Here is a 19264-nt window from a genome sequence, read left to right as displayed (position 1 = left end):
ACGCTGATGAGAGCCCGGCTCCCCAGCTGCCTGGACCTGGACCTCTCAGACCATGCTGGGCACTCCCAGAGCACAAGCCTTCCAGGACAGGATCTGAGAACATGTGGGAAGAATGGGCACATCCAGCGCTAAGTCCCTGTCCATGTGGCTCATCCTTAAGGGCTCCCTGGGCTGCCACAGCCCTGAAGGCCAGTCCTGTAACCTGCTGGCCCTCCACCTAGTAGACATCAAGCCAGATCACCCCAGGACATGAGCACCGCAGCCAGATTCCCAGCCCAGATGGGTCCCCAGGAGCAGCCTTATCGTGCGTTGGGGAGGGTCCTACCGTCCCTCCACCGCCAGGAGCCACCTGCCGAGGCCCCGCCCCAACTCCAAAGTGGCTGATACTGCTCCTCCTGGAGATAAAATTGGGTGACCGGTCAGGGGGCAGCCAAGCCCCGATGCAGCTAGAAATGAAGCCGTCTGAAAAGGCAGGGTAGCCCAGGGCTGTCGGCTGCACCACAAAGGTCAAAGTCCTCCCGGACCTGGGGTTACAGTGCCAGGTCTCTCCAAGGGAGAGTGGCCCTTCTCTGCCGGCACCGCCAAGTCAGGCAGGGGCTGGGGTGGCCGGGAGGCTGTGGCCCAGGTGGAATTGAGAGCAGAACGTCCACACGGTTACTGACCAGTAACAAGTCGACTGACCAGTGCAGGCGTCACATGAAGGATGATCTGGGTGGGGTCACGAGGCACGACTGCAGGGGTGCCAGGACGGCCCCTGTGCTCCCTGATCAAGTCCAGCCAGGGCCACCTTAGCAACCCTACCCCCCACTAGAGGAGCCCGACAGAGTGTGAGGGGTGGAGCTTGGGGGACCATGCTGAGGACCACGGCAGCCACAGGCCTGCCGGGAGCCCTCACCCCACCTGGGCACTGACACCAGGCCCCTGACTACCTCTCCAGGGGAAGCAGAGGTGAGACCAGCACAGCCGGGACTCTGTGACCACGAGACTAACGTGTGCGGGCGTGTGCTGCGGTGGGGTGGGCAGGAGTTCTCTGCCTCCTCCCAGGTAGAGCCACGTGCTGGAACAGTCCTCAGCAGCCCCAGATGGTGCTGGGGGCGCAGAGAAGGTGTCTGACCTTCCTTTGGAGACTAAACCTCCAGCTCTGTCTTCGCAGAGCTGGACTTGAACCTGGTGAGCAGGACGCACTATTACTGCCAAGTGGTCATGGCGTTCCTTTTGGTCACTGGCAGCCACCGAGGGCGCCAAAACACTCGTTTCTTGAGGATCTGTCATTTCAGGAGGAGCCAGAGCTCCCATTCCCTGCTGGTGGCCAAGGGGCTCTTGAGCCAAGGGGTCAGCTGCTCAAACTTGGCTGGGAGCGCCTGTTGCCTCCTGAAGCCTTCTGAAGCAAATATCCATAATGCTCAATTATTCTGGTGGCTTCCAGAGCGGAAAGGCGCCTCTGAGAGCTCATTAGCATACGCCTGAACAAGGCACGAATATAGAGCTCGCGTTCCGGAAGACAGACAGCCGAGGGCTGCGGGGGTGTCGCGTCGGCCGTGAGAGCCACCGGTATGGGATGCGGAGCTCAGACAGCACTGAGGGACCCCTCTGGGATCAGCCACCAACCCCTCCATCCTCCCTGCTGGCCTCAAAGCCACCAGTTCCTCCCTGGTAGAAGCAGGGTTCTTCTCCTGCCTACAAAATGGCAAAAAATGGCAGGTGGCCAAAAGGATAACCAGGACAAAAATCGATGGCTGTTGCCATGGTGATGATAGCGGACAGTGACCCTCCCTGACTGCTGCTCTGAAGCAGAGCAAGACCAAACGGCCCCTCGGTGTCGGTATCAGTGTTGTGTCCAAAGTGGACGCCCAGGCACCGGAGTGTCGTGGCACGAGGTGGAGGAGGCACCGACCACACGTGGCCCAACCGTCCAGGCTGGCCTCCTTCCTGTCCTGAGCCTCTGCCCTACCTGCTCCGGGTCAGGTCCTGGACCGGCATCGGCCACATAGGGAGTCTGATAAGATCTCAGAAGCTCAGGCCTGCCCCGGGCCTCCTGAAGCCAAATACGCATTTGGACGTGTCCTCGGCCAATCCACACGCTCTCAGGCATCCACAGTTACACTCGGGGCTTCGGGGTTCCCAGGCTGGCCGCCCAGGCCGATGGAGGGCTGCTTCAAGGAACTGGCCGACAGGAGGCCGTGGAGCGTGTGGGCTGAGCCTGGGCGACAGGGAGGCGGGGACTTAGGGTCAACCTGGCGTCCTCTCCCCATGGGCCGGGCAGGCGCTGGCTGAGCCGGGTCCCCGCAGCAGCAGCAGCAGGAAAGGGCACTGCGAGACGTTGGCTGTGCTGCCGGGAGACAGCGGGGCAGGAACTCACATCGACAGACCCTCCACCCGCCAGCATCACCGTCCTTCAAAATGCCGTCTTTTCTCCTGCCCGACGCGACTCACAAGGGGACAGGGAAACGTGGGTGTGGACAGAGGGAGGGGTTTTCCTCCCACATTCCCACCCAGAGCAGGGACGTGAGTGGACAAGGCCACAACCCCCGACCACCGGAGGCCACCTGGACCTCGGCAGGGCGGGCAGGCCAGGCCCAGAGCTGGAAGGTGCGTGGATGGCGCTCCCCCAGGGCGGCCACCCTCCAGGGGCCACAGAGCCCCGTGACGCTGCGCCCCAGGCCGGGCAGGCACCGCTGCTCCGATCCTCACCAAGTGCCATGAAGACCCCCCAGAAGCGGTGGTGGCTCCCCATTAACCTGCCCACTCATGCCCCCGATTAACTGTCCAAGTGGACATCAGCTCTCCTGGGGACGGTTTCTCAGGCATCAACTTGCTCTAAATCATGTGAGACACAATCAGGAACAGGCCCAGTTGAGGACTGCTCATCAGGTAATCAGGCCTCTGCGGTCGGAGCGTCCACAGTGCCTCTGACACACCTGCCCTCCTGCCAACGCCGGGGACCCAGGGGCCAGCACCCCTCGGAACAGGCGGAGACCTGCCACAGAGGCTCCCGAGCCGGCACCTGTGCCCACCGGGCCTCCCGCCATGCGTGGGATGCTCCAGGGCCACCGGCTCTCTGCTGGAGGATAAACGAAGGACCGCTTCCTCCTCACTCTCACTTGGGGGCGGGGAGCTGCAGACACACTGAGAACACAGCACACGCTGCCGGCGGGACCTCGATTCAGAGGAGGCATGGCGGGGTCACAGGACTGGGGGCCCCCAGGGCCCTCCAGCCACCCAGGCACTCGAGTCAGACTGGCCGTGGTGGGAGAGCCCTCACAGGCGTGCTGCTGCAGGATGGGCTTTAAAGGACCTCGGTGAGCCTCCTGCTGCGGACCCAGGTCAGGTCACATGCTCCCCCTCAGTGGGAACAAGCCCCAGGCCCAGTCCTCACAGACCCTGCCAGCCCCACCTCACTACCAGAACCAGGCTCAGAATGAACCACAGCTAAGGGCCCCCTTCCCCTCCTCCCAAGCAGGACCCCCAGGAACTAGTCCAGAGGGTGTGGGGTCACCACAGCCACACACCGCTGTTCCCTGTGGATGTTCCCACCCTGGAGTGGGCCCTCGGACACCGAGGAAGCATGAAAACACCCTGAGCCGTCTCTCCTGCTATGGCCAGAGTCGCTGAGAACAGGCAGATCCAATTAAGACGTTTATTAATCCCTCCTGACAAAGGCTCGAGCCGGCCCCATAAAGCTCTCATCAGGGCAGGCGAAGTGGACACGCTGGAGCCCCTGGCCCTTCACACCAGTCATGAGAGTCCAGGGGGCCCTGAGAGGGGACCCTCAGATTGCCCTCTTACCCTGTGCTCAGCCCCAGGCTTTGACCTGTCCAGCATCCACACAAAGCCGGACACGAGGACAGAGACTCTGCAAAAAATCTGCCTGCTGTGAAGATCTGCTCGAGGCCTGAGGGAGGCCAGGAGAGCGTGGACCCTATTCCTGGGGTTCTGGTGACTGCCTGTGTGCCTGTGTGCTGGCCACTTCTCCCAGGGGCTAAGCGCCATGTGCTATGGCGGGGGTTGCTGGTGTTATCAGCTGGGAAGAGGAGGTGAAGGCAGGATGCAGGCAAGGAGCCCACTCCAGGCCAGCCTGGGGACACCAGGCCATCATGGGACCACAGTGTAGGGCAACGTGGGTCCTCTGAGTCAGGACCCTCAGGGATGTGAAATCGCCCTGGCTCCCACTGTGCAGCTGTAATTAAGTCCTCCAAGTGGCGTCTGTCAGGTTTACCAGTCAAAGGTGGGGTCTGACAGCAGGTGGATGTGAGACAGACTGTCACCCACCTGCAGGGAAGGCAGGGACACACTCGGGCTCCCCAGCCGGGTGTTGACAGCTCTGCATGATATGGAAGGGGCCGTGATGCAGCCCGACAACCTCCCGGCCTCACAGGGAGCACAGGAGCCGACCTGGTGGGCAGCCCCCCGACCTGGTGGATGGCCTGTGGCACTATCTCAGAACTGCCTCTGCCAAGGAAACTATCCGGCAACAGTCTCAAAGGCCCCTGGGGTCACATGGCCCCTGCATTTCAGCGACCCACGCGCAGGAAAGGGCCACCTCGTGCCTCTAAGCATGAGGCTGTCGTGGGAAAGTCAGCCGGCATCTGCAGGAACCAGAAGCGGTAGCCAAGTCCCACGGGGCGAGTCTCCAAAGGTGGCATGGGACTGCCTGCCTCGGTTCTTCACTCGGGTAGCTGGGCGTGGACAGCAGCCAAACGCCAGGGGAGTGTTCAGGCCACACCTTAATCCAGTGACTCAGCGGCCAAACCTGGCCCAGTTTCAGGTGCAGGGAGCCGCCTCCTGCCCCGAGGCCCCGCCCAGCACAGAGCTCCCGCTCTCTCATGGGTGCGGGTGCAGATACCAGTATGGGTGCGGGCAGGTGGCGGCCGAGCACAGGCCCAGGGCACCTGCAAGCACACACACGCCCGGGATCACAAACAAGCGAGCTCTTCAGAGGCAGAGAACACAACAGAGGCTCGGGAGACGGTGAGGGCCAAACAAAACGGCCGCTCAGCCGCTGGCCCTCGCCTGCGCAGATGTACAAAATGTCCAGGTGAGGCTCTGGCAGAGGCCCTGGACACAGGCTCTGGAGGGACGGGCCCAGTGTGAAGGTCGGCCACACACGGAGGAAACAGAGGGCTCAGGGCAGGCTGGGCCCTTCGTTGCAATGATGGCCTCGTGTTAGTGCTGCCAGCCAGGAAAGCCTAGAATGCTCCACAGGATATGTCACCTTAGCCTCCTGCACAGACACAGGGCAGCTGACTGACCCTCTTCTTGCATGAATGATTCTGGCACAGAGCCCCTGAGTCACCTGCCCATCTGAGCACTGTGCCCGGAGCCCAGGTGCATTGGACTCTGGCCTCCACCTCTTACTCCTGCCTGTGCTGGGCTCAGCCCTGCTCTTTGCACAGTGGCTTTGGGGAGTAGAGCTGGGGGCCTGGCTGCAGGGGGCCACCCAGCGGGCAGGATGTGCTCAGGAGTGCCAGCTCCCTGGGGACTACTGCAGATGGTGGCACGGCTGTCGGTGAGGGGGACAGGACAGTGGCCTCCCCTGCACAAAGGATGAGGTCAAGGTCGATGGTGGCACCCCCAGGAGCAGGGGAGCAGGGCACCCCAGGGGCCGACACCGGGGAAGAAACCAGCAAGCAGGACAACACAGAGACTGCACCAGTCTGATGCTGCACCAGGCCAATTGTGGAGTGGCCGTGATGGTGGAACAGAGGGCCCGGAAGCCAGCCTGTCCACTGCCTGGACTGGGGGACAAGTGTGCTTTCAGCCCCACGGCCAAGGCCGGGCTTGCTGACAGTGCACACGGGGGCTGGATGGAGAAGCGAGGAGGTGCCATCGGGATCACCCCAGGGGAGCAGTGACAGGGCGCAGGTGAGATGCCACCGTACTTGGTCTGTGCCAGCAGGGGACAGGCACCGGGGGGTCTCCACCTGCTCTCTCTGCTTTGATGTGACCTGAAGTGTCCTGTGACTTAAAGCTTACGGCAATGGGAGAGCCCAGAGGGGACATGGCATTGCTGACAGCGCCCAGGACAAGAGGACAGCGTCTGCACTGTTCCCTCCTTCAGGGCAAAAGGAGCCTGACTGGAGATCCGACCTCCCCGACCAGCCCCGGAGCCCACGCCGGAGCAGTCTGGAAATACCCACTCTGCGCCATGCTCCCCACCATGCTGGCATCTCAGGCTGCCCGTGTCAGGGGGACGGGGAGAGGCTGGTGCACCCTGCTGTGGCCAGCAGCAAAGGGGCCACCTGCCCCCTATGCCCTGTGGCCTCCAGGCTCAAGGTAGAGAAAGAAGCAGGAGAACCAAACATGAAAACATGCTCACTTCCAGATCTTAGCAAACCCCCAAGTTTGTGGTCTACGAGCTTGGAGAGTGAGCCCCCTCAGGGTGCTGTGATCGGGGTCACCCTCCCTTGGGCCACCATCCTGGCTCCTTGGTCTGGGGAAGGCCTGCGTCTGCACACACCGGGGACTGGCCTGGAGCCTCGGACCCAGATGGGACACCCGCGCTGCCCTGAGCTGCCGGTCAGCCCCACGAGCATAGAAATCCGTGAGGAAAGCAAGCAGACAGGGCCTCGGAAAAGCTGCCCCGAGTACACAGATCAAAAGAGACGGGGATGGCCTCCATAATCACCTGCCTGGGGGCGGCACCAGGTGTGCCTCAACGGAGCTGTGAGGGGGGCGGTCAGGGAGACAAGTCCACGGCAAGTGTGGGTGGCTGCTGGCGGGGGATGAGAGGGCGGCGAGGCGATGGGGAAGGCGGGCATCCCTGCACCCCGACTAAGCAGCCTGCCTATCAAAGCGAACCCAGAGCCGAGTGGAGTGAAGATGAGAGGCCGTCTCCTCTGTGAGGTCTGGAGCTGCAGGGCCAAGCTGCCTCCTGGCCACAGGACCAAAGGCAGAGCGGCCACTCGCTCTCCACAGGGACGGGGAACAAAGGGGCAGCAGCTCAGCGACTGGGCTGTGACTTCTGACCTCCACGGGCCTCAGCCTCGCTCTCAGCAGGAGACCTCACGTCAGAAGCCTCTGCTCTGGTGATAAGGGGTCCAGCTCTGGGCAGTACGTGGTCGGCTGACGTGGCGGGGGGGCGGGGGGGCGATGTGCTGCTCAAGACCCTCACTCTATGCAGGAAGGACGCAGCGCAGGGCTCGTAGGGAGATGGGGAGGGGGTGCAGTACCCTCTGAAGCATTAGACGAGGGTCGGCATGGCTGAATCCCACACCGTCCTAGTGGGCTGTTGGCCCAGGGAGCAGAGCAGGAGCCATACAGCTCCTGCCCTTCATGGGAAAGAAAAGGCAAGAAGAACTGGAAGAACGGGGCAGGGATCAGCAGAGGACGGAGGGAGACCGGGGAGTGGCCAGGGCATCTCACTGCTTGCCTGGCAATCCCTGACCCCAAAGCCACCAGGGGCCACACCCAGAGGGACCCCAGCAGGAAGTGGGCAGCAAGAGGGCAGATGAAGCCCCACTTTGCAGGGCCTCGAGATTAAGTCTCTGGTCAGGAGCCCGGCGCCTGGCTCAGGACGTCGTCAGTGTGAACAGAGCTCCCTCCAGGCTGCTGCCACACCTCGGCTGGAGCACCACCTCCCCAGAGGCACTCACCCCTTGAGGGCTCTGGTTGATCCCCAGGACAGCAGAGACCTCGCATCTCTTCCCTCCCATCCTGGGGAGTAAGGTCTATCGAGAAGAAAGTGGTCAGAAACGAGTAATTCCCCAGGGCTGCAGACAGGAAGGGTGGAGGAAAACAAATTCAGCATGAAACAAAACAGACTGAAAACAGGGTTACTGAGAACAGAGAAGTTCCCCTCATAAAGTTCAGCTTGTCAGGAAAACACGACCACACATAACTTGTAGTTTATGCACTCAATAACTCAGCTGGAAAACACATAAAGCAAAAACCTCACAGAGAAACTGAAGAGCCCATCTTCCTGGGGAGTAAGAAAAACGCCTCTTTCACTTACTAATAAGGAGGTGGAATTACTGAAGATTTGAACGCAATTAGGAACCCTGCACCCAGAATCGGAATAAGCAGGGAAGATATGTTCTCTTCAAACATAACAGACACCTATAAACATGGGCCACACGCCAGACCAAACAGCCTGTCAATGAATGGCCAAGATTCAGATAATTCGGGAATCAGCGCAGGCCCCCCTACCTGGGGTCCCGACCAGCTTTCGGGGAGGGGGAGCTCATACAGATGCCCAGGGCCACAGGCAGAGCTAACGAGACCAAGGAACTGAGAAGAAAACGTTTCCTAGGCAAGTGACCCAGTGACACTGTTCCATGAGGACAGTGGCCAAAGTGCACCACCAAACCCCAATCCCTACCACACTCCAGCCAAGAGCAAAGGGTCCCAAATCTGAAATTTCTGCCACTTCTACCAGGGCCTCAAAGCTCAGAAGGACCTGGAAGCCCTCAGCTTTCTCAGCAGGTCACTGCAGGGCAGCCCCAGGACGGGCATCGCCCCTGGGCTGGGTCATCGGCCCCTGGTACACGGGCACCCAGCACGCCCCAAGTTATAACAAAGTGGAAACAATTGTCCTGCTGGTATCCAAGATGCTGGTCCCAGTTTGGTTTTCCCCTCCCCTCCAGCACCAGGTAGACCAGAGCTGCTGCCTCGGCGCCTGGGGTTTGGGTGGCCTGCCGGGTGGGACTCGCCCACACAGAGGGGGGCACAAGGGCACGGGAATAGAAGGCAGCGGTGCCCAGCCTCACTCAGACAGGAGCACTGCGAACCCTCACACGCCGGTCACGTGGGAGGACAGCAGGGCCAAAAGGGAGAGCCCCGTGGCGTCACACTGGCGAGCCCTGGGGCAGCGGCTGCTGTGGAACCGCGTGGAGGTCACCCCACGGTGGGCTTGGCATCATGGTCCCGAGGACTAGCTCGTTCAGAGCAGCAAACCCACCCCGCCCCCCCTCCGGGAGTAACCCAAGCGCTGATCGAGAAGACAGAGAAATACACAGTGTTCATCACGTGTTCACAGAATATTCTACAGCAGTGAAAACGCAGCACCCGCTACTGCAGGCAACAGGCGGATCATAACGCAGGTACAACAAGCAGGCTGCACGAATCCGGCTTCCCACGGCCAGAAGCCCCAGTTCCTGCCAGGCCCTGCCCCCTTCCCCCAGCCTCGACCCCCTCCTCCTCTCCAGACTTTCCCATTTCTGCCAGAATGCGTTTCTGTCCACCTTGCACTTGTGGACATACCCTTGCTCTTGTCCTCCGCCCCTCCTGGTGCCCTTGCTGTCCTCACCCAAGGTCAGAGTTGCAGCTTAACCCCTGCCCCCGGTTACCCCTCCCGGGGCCCGGGAGGCCACACACCACACCCACCCTTGGGATGCTTTGTTCTCCAGGTCCCCTTGGGCCCTCCCCCAACATACACACTGTAGCTACGTCTGGAAATTTCACAACACCCACCCAAGGACAAAGATCTCAAAAGCTTCCCGGAGGGGAAAAACAAAAAACTCACGTTAAAAAAAAAAAAAAAAAAAAAAAAAAAAATTAGCCAAAATGACTCTGAAGACTGCAACACCAGAAGGCAGAGGACAGCGGGTGAGGACTCTAAGGGAGGGAAGGCAGTCTCCCACCTGGAATTCTAAGCCAGTGCGAGGTAGAGAAACATCCGCAGACAGACATGGGCTCAGAAATGTTATTCCCCTTTTCCTGCTAAGGAACCATTAAAAGGAAGGATGATCTCCCTAATTGAGGGAGTAAAACAGGACCCACGACCCAGAAAACACGGTCCCCGACTGGAGAAGGGGCGTCCCATGCATGGTCCAGCCACCGGCCCGGGGTATCAGAGCAGGTCGGGGCTCCGGGAGGCAAGTTCCAAGAGGGGGAGAAGCGGCCAGATGAACGGGACTGCGGCCGGCGGGGAGGAGTCCCAGAGCGCCGTCTCGGGTTTGGGAGCGAGTTAATGACCGCAAACTGACGACTACGCAAACGAAGGGAAGCAATTATTAACTCCAGCAGAAACAAAGTTGTCAAAATAGTAACAAAAACCTATGGACCACAGTTCAAGAAAAAATATCACTCAACTGGACTTCATTAAAATTAAACATTTCTGTTCTAAAGCCACTGTGACAGGGGTTTCCCTGGCGGTCCAGTGGTTAAGACTCTGCGCTTCCACTGCAGGGGGTACGATCCCTGGTTGGGGAACTAAGACCCCACATGCCATGTGGTACGGTCAAATAAATAAATAAATAAAACTACTGTGACAAGAATGAAAGGCTAGTCTGGGAGAAGATATCTGCAAAGTATGTATCTGAGAGAGCACTTCAACCTAGAATACACAGAGAACTTTTACAACTCAATTATAAGACAAAAACCCAACTGAAAAAAGGGGGACAAAGATCTGAAGAGACATTTCACCAAAGAAGATAAACAAACGGCAAACACTATGCGAAAAGATGCTTGACGTCATTAGTTCGTTAGAGAAATGTGGACGTGGAAATGCACGAAACTGGAAACAACCCAAATGTCCATCAGCGGAAGAATGTCTAAACAACAGGTCACCTCCACACAGCGGAAACTACTTGGCACGAAGGCAGGATGGTCTGGAGGTACGCGGAACATCGGGATGACTTTCAAAACAATCATGAGGTAAAAGAGGCCAGACCAAGAGAGACCACAGCACACACTACTCGAGTCCATTTACACAAAACTTGAGCAAATGCACACCGAGTCTCAGGGCAGAATACACAGCAGTGGTTGCCTGGCAAGCGGGGAGAGCACGGAGGGAGAGAGGCAGGAGGTTTTCTTGCGGGCCCCAGGAAATGCTGGGGGTGACAGGGCCGTTTGCTACCTGGGCAGGTGTGCACTACCTAGGCAGGTGTGCACTCATGTCCATCTCATCATGCTTCCACTTCAGACGTGCAGTCCGCTGCACTGCAGTCAGACTGCTCTGTCTGAGCTGAGGATTCCTGCCAGCACCGCACAAAGGTGATACTGGTCACCGATTTAAGCAAAAGTTGTCATTGTTCTATTGGGTGGGGCGAGAAGTGGTATAAAAATGCTAAATCCAAATAATGTCCAAAATTAAAAAGAAGAAACAGCACAGGGACTTCCCTGGCGATCCAGAGATTAAGACTCCGTGCTTCCACTGCAGGGGGTGCGGGTTTGCTCCCTGGTCAGGGAACTAAGATCCCGCATGCCGCACGGCATGGCTGAAATATTTAAAAAAACAAACAAACATGAAAACCAGCAGCACAAACCTGCCTGTTTACATGTATGGAAGCAAACCCAAGCAGACAACATGCAGGGCTGAGAAGTGGGCCTCGGGCACGTGGGGGGCAGGGAGACTTATTTTTAAACCAGGGTGTGTGCTGCTTTAATAAAAATTCAACTCCGACCGTGTGACTCAGTAGTTCCCCTCCCAGGCATACATGAAGTGTCCACACAGACACTTGTGCCGACTGCTGACACCAATGCTATGGAAACTGCTCAAAACATGGAAACAGCCCAGATGTTCATCAACTGGGGAATGGAATCCGCACAATGGAATATTATTCAGCTATAAAAAGAATGGAGCTGACACGCTACAACGTGGATGCACCTCGAAGACACGATGTCAACTGAAAGAAGCTGGACACAAACGGTCACGATGGGTTAAGTGCACGCTTCCATCTATATGAAACGTCCAGAGCAGGTAAAGCCACAGACACAGAGAGCAGATCAGTGGCTTCCAGGGGCTAGGGGAGGGGGAGTGACTGCTAATGGGGATGGCTTACATTTGGGGGGTGAGGAAAAGTTTGAGAACTAGATATGGGGATGGTTGCACAACTCTGCGAATACATTAGAAACCAGTGAATTGTACACTTTCAGTGGTGAGTTGTATGGCATGTGAATTACATCTCAGTAAAGCTGTTGCCAAAAGAAAAAATTCAGTTCCCAGAGCAGGGCTGACAATGACCTGAGAAGAAAGGCACACTGGTCTCTGCTCCGGTTCCTGGTACAGAGCTCCTAATCCCTTGTTATCTCCTGGTGATAGCAGCATCCTTTGTTCTAATGAGGCAACTCTGGGTGGGCTCTGGATGGGGGTTGGTCACCAGAAAGACCGAGCCAGGGTTAGAAGTGGCACTTTGGGCCCCACCCCCATCCTCTGGGAGAGGGGCTGGAGACTGAGCCAACAATTGTTCATGCCTGGAAACCCTTAAACCACGGTGTTCAGAGAGCTTCCAGGGTGGGGCACCCCGACTCCATGGGGACAGAAGCTCCTGCGCTCGGTACCCTCCCAGACCTTGCCCTGTGCATCTCTTCCTCCGGCCGTTCACCTGGGTCCTTTGTTATACCCTTTACAACAAACTGGGACTCTGAAGTAAGCCTTCCCCTGAGTCCTGTGAGCCGTTCCAGCAAACTACCAGATCTGAGGAGGGAGTGGTGGGAATCTGATTTGTAGCCAAATTGGACAGAAGTGTGGTGAACTGGGTACCCATGACTTGCGCCAGCCTCTGGGGTGGGGGGCAGTCTCTCGGGATGGGGCCCTCACCCTGCGGGTCTGCACTGACCCCGGGTAGATCGTGTCAGAAGTGAGCTGAACTATGGGACGCCCAGCTGGGGTGCTCAGAAACTGGAGGGCTGGCTGGTGCAGGAAAACCCACATCTGGTGTCAGAACCGTTGGGAGGAGAGGAAATAGAGTCCTCCCTTGGCTGGCACCTCACCAGCCACCCCCGCAGACACACAAAGCCCCAAAAGCCCCTGGAGAGATTTCAAAAACCCACAAGTAAACCAGAAGCTCCCTGATTCAGGCCGGAGCCCAGACAGCTCCTAGAGTGGTGGGTGGAGGGATGTTCCAACCCCCCCGCCCGCCCCTTCCATGTGCGGACTCCACAGCAGGAGGCTGCTGTCCTGCTCACGGGGCCTGTTGTAGCGACAACTCCCAAGGACTGTGCCTACCGGAAGTTCTGGAATCTCACTGCGGTTTCGCACACGCCCATCCTCACTATGGGGCCACATGGGGCCCGATCTCCCCGTGGACAGACCCTCCCCCTTCCACACGTGTGTGTGACTGCGGGGAGAAGGCACATGTCTCCCCCTGGCCACCACGATTAACCACGATAAGAAAGTGCCCCTTTCACAGACAGGAGCCGTGTATAAACACACAGGATCACACACAACACCCGACTTTCTTCCAAGGGGCCCAGACGGTGGCTGCAGGAGCCACAGCCGGGATGCCCAGGAGTGCTGGGTGGGGCCCACGCGTGGCCTCTGAGCTCAGAGCCGGTTGGTTCACGGCCAACGCCAATCACAAAGGGGTCCAGGCCTCCATCCGCCCAAACATCCAACACGTCACCAGCCAGGCTGAGCCTGCAGGCCTGACCACCACAGCACCCCGGCCTCCATGTCCTCACGGAGGCAGGTCAGCTGAGTGTCCCCAAGAGGCCAGCAGGTTTCCCTCTAGAGCCACAGAGCTGGAGACCAGCCAGCTCTGTACACACTGAAGAAAGGCCCACATCCAGGTGAGCAGAGCCCAGCTCACATGAGGGGTCCGGCCCTGGTCACTCATTCCGCCCAGCCTCGCCTGCACATGGTCGCCTGCCCCTGCTCCCAGCCCAGGGAGGTCCCATAGTTGTGTCTGGCTTTTACACTGTTCTCTGTTCTCAGGAAAACCCGGACGTCACTGTTGCTCTGCCAGGGTGGCAGTCACCACACAGCACACACACCTGGCAGGCCTGCTGGGGACGGTGTGGACCCAGGGCCGGGACAGCAGGGCCAGCTGGGCCACCATGTCCTCAAACAAGGGAGTAGCAGAGGGCACCACAAAGCCCGGCAGCGGGCAGGCCTGACTTCCAGGGCAGGACGGTGTGAAAAGTTTGCAGGGCGGTGCTGCGAGCGAGAGCAGGCAGCCTCTGCTAAAGGCCGCACCGTAGATAAGACAGAGGCACCTCTGGGAGCCGGAATTAATGGACACACAGAGAAAACAAACGCCCTCAAACCTGCCAACAACCGAGAGCCTCTCCAAGGGAGCCCACAGCTCTTCCCATTTCACACTGTGTGCCTTGACTATAAAAGTAACGTGAGCTCATGTTGGAAATGTGCAAAACACAGTAAAAGCATGAAGAAAATAATCCATCCCAGAAATTCTACCTGTTAAGCTTCTGGGGTCTCTTCCTGTATCATGAGATAAACGTGCCCCCAGTGTATTACAAAATCTGGTCACACCATGCTATGGGTTTGCATCCTTTTTCCCTCATTTTTATACCAGGAACCTCTCCCCACACCATTAAAGACCATCATCTGAGTCCAACTTTTCACATGGCTCCCCTATGCCGGCCATTCAAGTTTTGCCTCAAACACCTGTAAACGTGGATCTGCCTGTCTCCTCATCCCCACACCGTGCTTCTCAGGGGACCTGAGCCGCCTGGTGCACCCCATTCTCAGCAGGGTGTGTGCCCCACAGCCCTCGCCAGCTCCGAGGGCAACTGCCATTTTAGGAAGACTTCCCTTGTTGGACAGGGAAAACTTGATCCCAAATCAAAGGACCAGACACAGGACAGGGCAGGGTCCCAGATCGGCATGGGGACATCCAACGACTTCAGGGACTTCCGGGGTCTCTGCCACATTTAGGGGTCTTACCGAGTTCTTTGGAGCCCTGGCTCTCGCTAGCCAGCTCACCCATCTTCACCAGGGCGTCGAAATAACCTTTGGCAGCATACGTCACACCTGAGAGAAGAGGAAGGGGCAGTTACTTCCCTCGCTAGGAAGTAACAACACCTGCAGCACCTACTCAGCGATCCTGCCTGCCTGCCAGTCAGCCGCCTCCCCTGTGCACAGCAGGCTCCAGCCTGGGCAGGACCTAAGCCCGTTTCTTGCTGATGTTCTCTCGTTCCAATCCTGAGAGCTCCTTCTCTGTGTAAGAGCACAGTGTACGGCCTGGGTCCAGAGCTATTCAAGTCAAATCGCAGGGTGCCACCCCGACCACGAGGCCTGGCGTCTTGACGAGACAAACACCAACCCCAGGCAGGAGACGTGCAAAGTGGGTCGGCAGGAAGACCACCCCAGCCAACCTGGGTTGAGGACTCTGTCCCCGTCTGCGGTCTCAGAGCGAGCCTTGTAAGTGGGAGAGAGTCACACGCTCAAAGTGGGCTAAAGGCAGCACCACGGGCACGGAGGGGGGGGGGGTACTCACACCACTTCCCAGGGCAACTTCTGCTCTAACCTGACTTCGCAAGGGACTGGCACGGAAAGCGCCAGGCCTGCCGACTTCCTGGGACCACACCTGGGGCCCGCTGCCCGCTGCCCTCTGCCTGGGATGGAGTTTCCTCCAGGAACTCGGAGACCCTTCAAGACCCCGGGTGCGCCCACAAACTCCTTCATGAGAAGAGCCCCCCAGCTGCCCTTCACGCTGGAAGGAGGACGAGGGCGCCTCTGGAGCAGGACCATAGGGAGCACCCGCCAGCAGCATCATTACTATTTCTAATCCGTTTTCTCCAGGACCCAGTTAGGGACTTATTACTGGACACTTGATCAAATTTTATTTAGGTAGTTTTCAATTAAGCGCACGCAATTTGCTCTGCAGTCTGGGAGTGTGTGCGGGCTCCGCCCCCCAGCAGCTGGAGCGCGTCTGCTGCCGGGCAGGGCGGGCTCCTTGAAAGAGATGAAAGGAAAGCATAGCGGGCCCAGGCCTGGCCTTGGGGAGGCCGAGGGCAGCTGAAGGGCTCTGTCCTATGGGGCAGTCCAGGAAAATGGGGAAGGGAGGACACCTCCAGGCCCCACCCCCACAGAATTTTGTTGGGGGCCCAGGTGGGGGTGGAGGAGCCTGGAAGGAGGCCTGTGTCTCGTGTCCAAGGGCTGGGGCTCGCGAGCAGGAGACCCCAGGCCGGGCCTTGACGGAGTCACCCTAGGCCATCGACACTGTGCAGCTGAGAATGAAGTTACGTCACTCTGAGAGAAAGCCCCCGGGGGTAAGACATGTCGTCCTTGGATGATGCTTTCAGGAAAGGAACCACCATTGGCCTGAAATGTGCAGGCCGACGCCCCCAACTCCAGGGTTGGAACCATCCTGCCACTTTTGGCCCCATGTCCACAGTGTGCACTAAACATCATGGCACTCTGTGGTGCAGCACCTACACCTTCACTCTGCCACGGTGTGCTTCTGGAAACACCGCCGTCCCTCCCTAATCAGGCCCCAGGAGCTGTCCACCTACTGAGATGTCCTCACTCGCACCCGCGGGCCAGCGACGTCAGCCTCACCTGCCAGCGCCTTCTCGTAGTTCTTGCCCATGGCGATGAAGTTCCGCAGGCTGGGGTTGAACTGCTCCATGATGGTCTGGAAGAGAGCAGGGAACAACATCAGGGGCAAGGCACCCGGCGGCTTGGGGGCCTGAACGGCGAGGGGAAAATCCCGCAAGCATCACATGCAGGGTCGAGACCACGAAGCCATGGCCGGGCCCTGGGTCCAAATCCCAGCTCTACCCCTGTTGAATGTCCTTGGGCAAATGACCTTCCCAAGCCTCAGTTTTGACACCTGTACAATGGGGGAAAGAACAGAACCTGCTCCATCGGGGCCTTGCAGATTAAACAAGTGAGCACGCGTACGACACGTGGGGCAGCACCCGACATACATCCGGCGCTCAGATATGCTGCACTGAGGTGCCATTACCCCGTCTGGCAGGGCTGAGTCAGCGAGGAAGGTCCCTCCGCAGGCCACACACAAAAGGTTCATCGCTGCCTGGAGCCCCCTCCCACCACGATCTTCACTCAACACATCAATTACCAAACGTCAGTTCTGATTAGAGCAACGCACAGCCTGACTGCAAACACCACACGATGAATAATCCAGCAGGCTCTGGATCCACTCGCCTGATGGACTCAAGTCTTGGTGCCAATACCACTAGTTCTTAGATTGAAGAAATTAGATTTTCACTGCGAAGGCCAAATAAATGTTTTAATTATGAGGCATAAAAACAGGCACACACAAACAACAGCCAAATGTGAGCTCTACTGGGTAATGTACCCTGACGGTTGGGTGCCAACCCCAGCCAGTGAGAACACTGCAAGGAACTTCTAAGGAAAACCCCATCTCGGCCACATCCTACATCTTCGGGTCAATTACTGTGATATGCGTCTGATCTTTCCGCAGGGTAAGAGAGAAACGTCGCCAGGGAGGGGAAGTCGCCTGGCCCCGTGGGCAGACCGCAGAGCCCCAGGTGCTTCTGCATGAACGGAGGCAGGGCGCGCCCCACCCTGGCCAACAGGCCAAAGGCAGCCCCGGCCCCAGGTAACACCCTTCCATCCCTGCTCCTGGCCCTCAGCCAGCAGGACGGACATGGATTCCAAGAAGGGCTGCGGGATCTGGGCTCCAGAAAAACCTACTACTTGGCACGTGCTTCTGTCGCCCACCCGGAGAAGCGGCCTGGAGTGCCAGCACGAAGAGGAACAGAGACCCGTGCCCAAGGGCGACAAGACCCCGAGCCTGAGCCACCACCTCCTGACATCGGGGCTGGGCGCCCACCTGCTCTACGCCATGCAGGGAACCTGGGAGGGAGATACACCTGACACATGCCTGAGTCCACAGGGCAGGTGCACCTTCCTTTCTGGACACGACAAAGGGGAGGGCACCTGCCATGTGCTGCACCAGGGCTGAGGCACACAGGGGGACGCAGCAGTGACCCCATGGGACAAAGTCCCGAGAGGGAAGGCAGGCCCACGTCACACACCGGGCAGGACCCCGTACCTGGAGATTGAGACAGCAGGACACGGCTCAGGGGACAGCAGGGGAGAGAAGCATGTCATAGAGAGAGGAGGGCTGCAGGCAGGAGCGTGCAAAGGCCCCGAGGCCAGGGCCTGCTGGTGTCAGGGACAGGACACCAGGAGCAGGGTAAAGGGTGGCAGGAGGTAAGAAGAGGCAGGAAGTGTGCAGTAATGGCCCAAACCTACTGCCTTGCAGCCCGTGGCAGGGACACCTGCTTTCCCTGAGTAGGACGGGAAGCTGAGGGTCGAGCCAACTACATTTCAAAAGGAAATGTACCCCTGGCTGCTCCAGGGAGCCCAGGTTGTAGCTGAGACCACACAGACGCGGGAGACCCCTCAGAGCTGCTCAGAAACCTAAGATGTGAAGGTGGCTCAGAGGGCTGGCTCCACTGCAATGCGGGATGGGGTCAGGGGGCAGCGCGAAGCTCAGTGGTCTGGGGACGACTCTACAGTGGGGAACCCAAATCTGGATGCATCCAGTCCGAGGAGTGCCCGGCAGTCCGGGCAGGGATGTCACGTAACAGGCAGCAGACGAGGGGCTGGCGTCCGGGCAGGGTGCGGAGGGGAATTCAGCGTGGGGCTGTCTGCCAAGGGTGCACGCACAGGCTGGCTGAGCCCTCAGCCTCGCTGCTCAACGCCACCCAGACCTGCGTCAGGGCAGAAAAACGCTGGAGGGCGCGTGTGTCTGCTCAAAGGAAATGGACCAAAAGCAGGGTATAGACCCAGTAAGGGTGGCTTCTGTCCCCGATTCTGGTGTTCCAGACATGCACACGCACGTACGTGGGTGTGCTCGCGCGTGTGTACAGAGTTTCAGTGTAAGATGTATTTCTCGCTGCAGCGATGGGCACAGGCTGAAAAGGGCCCTGGGGTTGGGGCATGTGAGGGCAGACCTGGGCTGCAGAGCTCTAGGACTGCAGCCCCCACCCACCCCGGGGGCAGGAGAGGAAGCTCCACAGCTCCCTCCCTAGAGCCCCAAACATCCTCAACGACAGCAGGAAATAGGCCAGCAGCCGCCCAGGCCAACAAAGGGGGTCACCTCGGCAGCCCGCCCACGCCCGCCCAGTGACACACGGCGACAGCCGCCAGGTTTCGCTTCCTTAGCACAGCTGCTGAGCTCATGCACGAGGAATGTGGGAGCGAGGGGCAGGCCAGGAGGGGTGCTGGGGTGTCGGCCAGGACACCTGGCCAGGGCACCGCCTGGTCACACAGGTGCCGCTGACTCGCCTGCCTGGAGGCAGTGGCAGAGGCATAAATGCTGTGGGGCTGGTGTCCCAGGAGGCCCTCCCTCCTTGGCCAAAAGCCATTCTTCCTCCCGGCTCCTCACAGATGCTGCCCTGGCTGGAGAGCGGGCTCCCACCCACCTCCAGGTCACCGATCTCCTAGAACCGCGACCACCAGAAACCGGCCAGGTCCAAGACGACCTTGTCAGGAGGGACCCTGGTGGCCCAAAAAGGGCCTAGCCCCTCTGGTGGGGGATCCTCTCTGCAGGGGACTTCTCTGTGGGAGGGGGCCCCTGACACCGGAGGCCTCTCAGAGCCTGAGTCCATCGCCATCCTAGGGCTCAGGCAGAGGCATTTGGAC

At 58.9% G+C, this 19264-nt stretch overlaps 1 protein-coding gene across 22 annotated transcripts in view; it reads right to left on the bottom strand.

Moving 5' to 3' along the window:
- Window positions 1-19264, bottom strand: part of BAIAP2 (BAR/IMD domain containing adaptor protein 2) — a gene marked incomplete at its 3' end in the record, with an annotated part of 71838 nt that overhangs the window by 39829 nt on the left and 12745 nt on the right. For 21 of the 22 annotated variants that reach the window (XR_014257399.1, XR_014257400.1, XR_014257401.1 and 18 more), the window contains exons 2-3: window positions 16184-16259; window positions 14567-14653 (exon numbers count right to left, since the gene is read on the bottom strand). The exons of the other annotated variant lie outside the window; for it this stretch is intronic. Coding sequence is in view for 18 of the 21 variants with exons in the window: in XM_082440955.1 (XP_082297081.1) it covers window positions 14567-14653; window positions 16184-16259 (163 nt within the window). The remainder of the gene's footprint in view (window positions 1-14566; window positions 14654-16183; window positions 16260-19264) is intronic. 22 annotated transcript variants of the gene reach the window in all.

The sequence above is a fragment of the Balaenoptera physalus genome (genome assembly GCF_965194825.1).
Source record: "Balaenoptera physalus genome assembly, chromosome: 20".
NCBI classification, from domain to species: Eukaryota; Metazoa; Chordata; class Mammalia; order Artiodactyla; family Balaenopteridae; genus Balaenoptera; species Balaenoptera physalus.
Note: the sequence above shows the minus strand (reverse complement) of the source record. Positions and strands in the feature narration are given on the sequence as shown.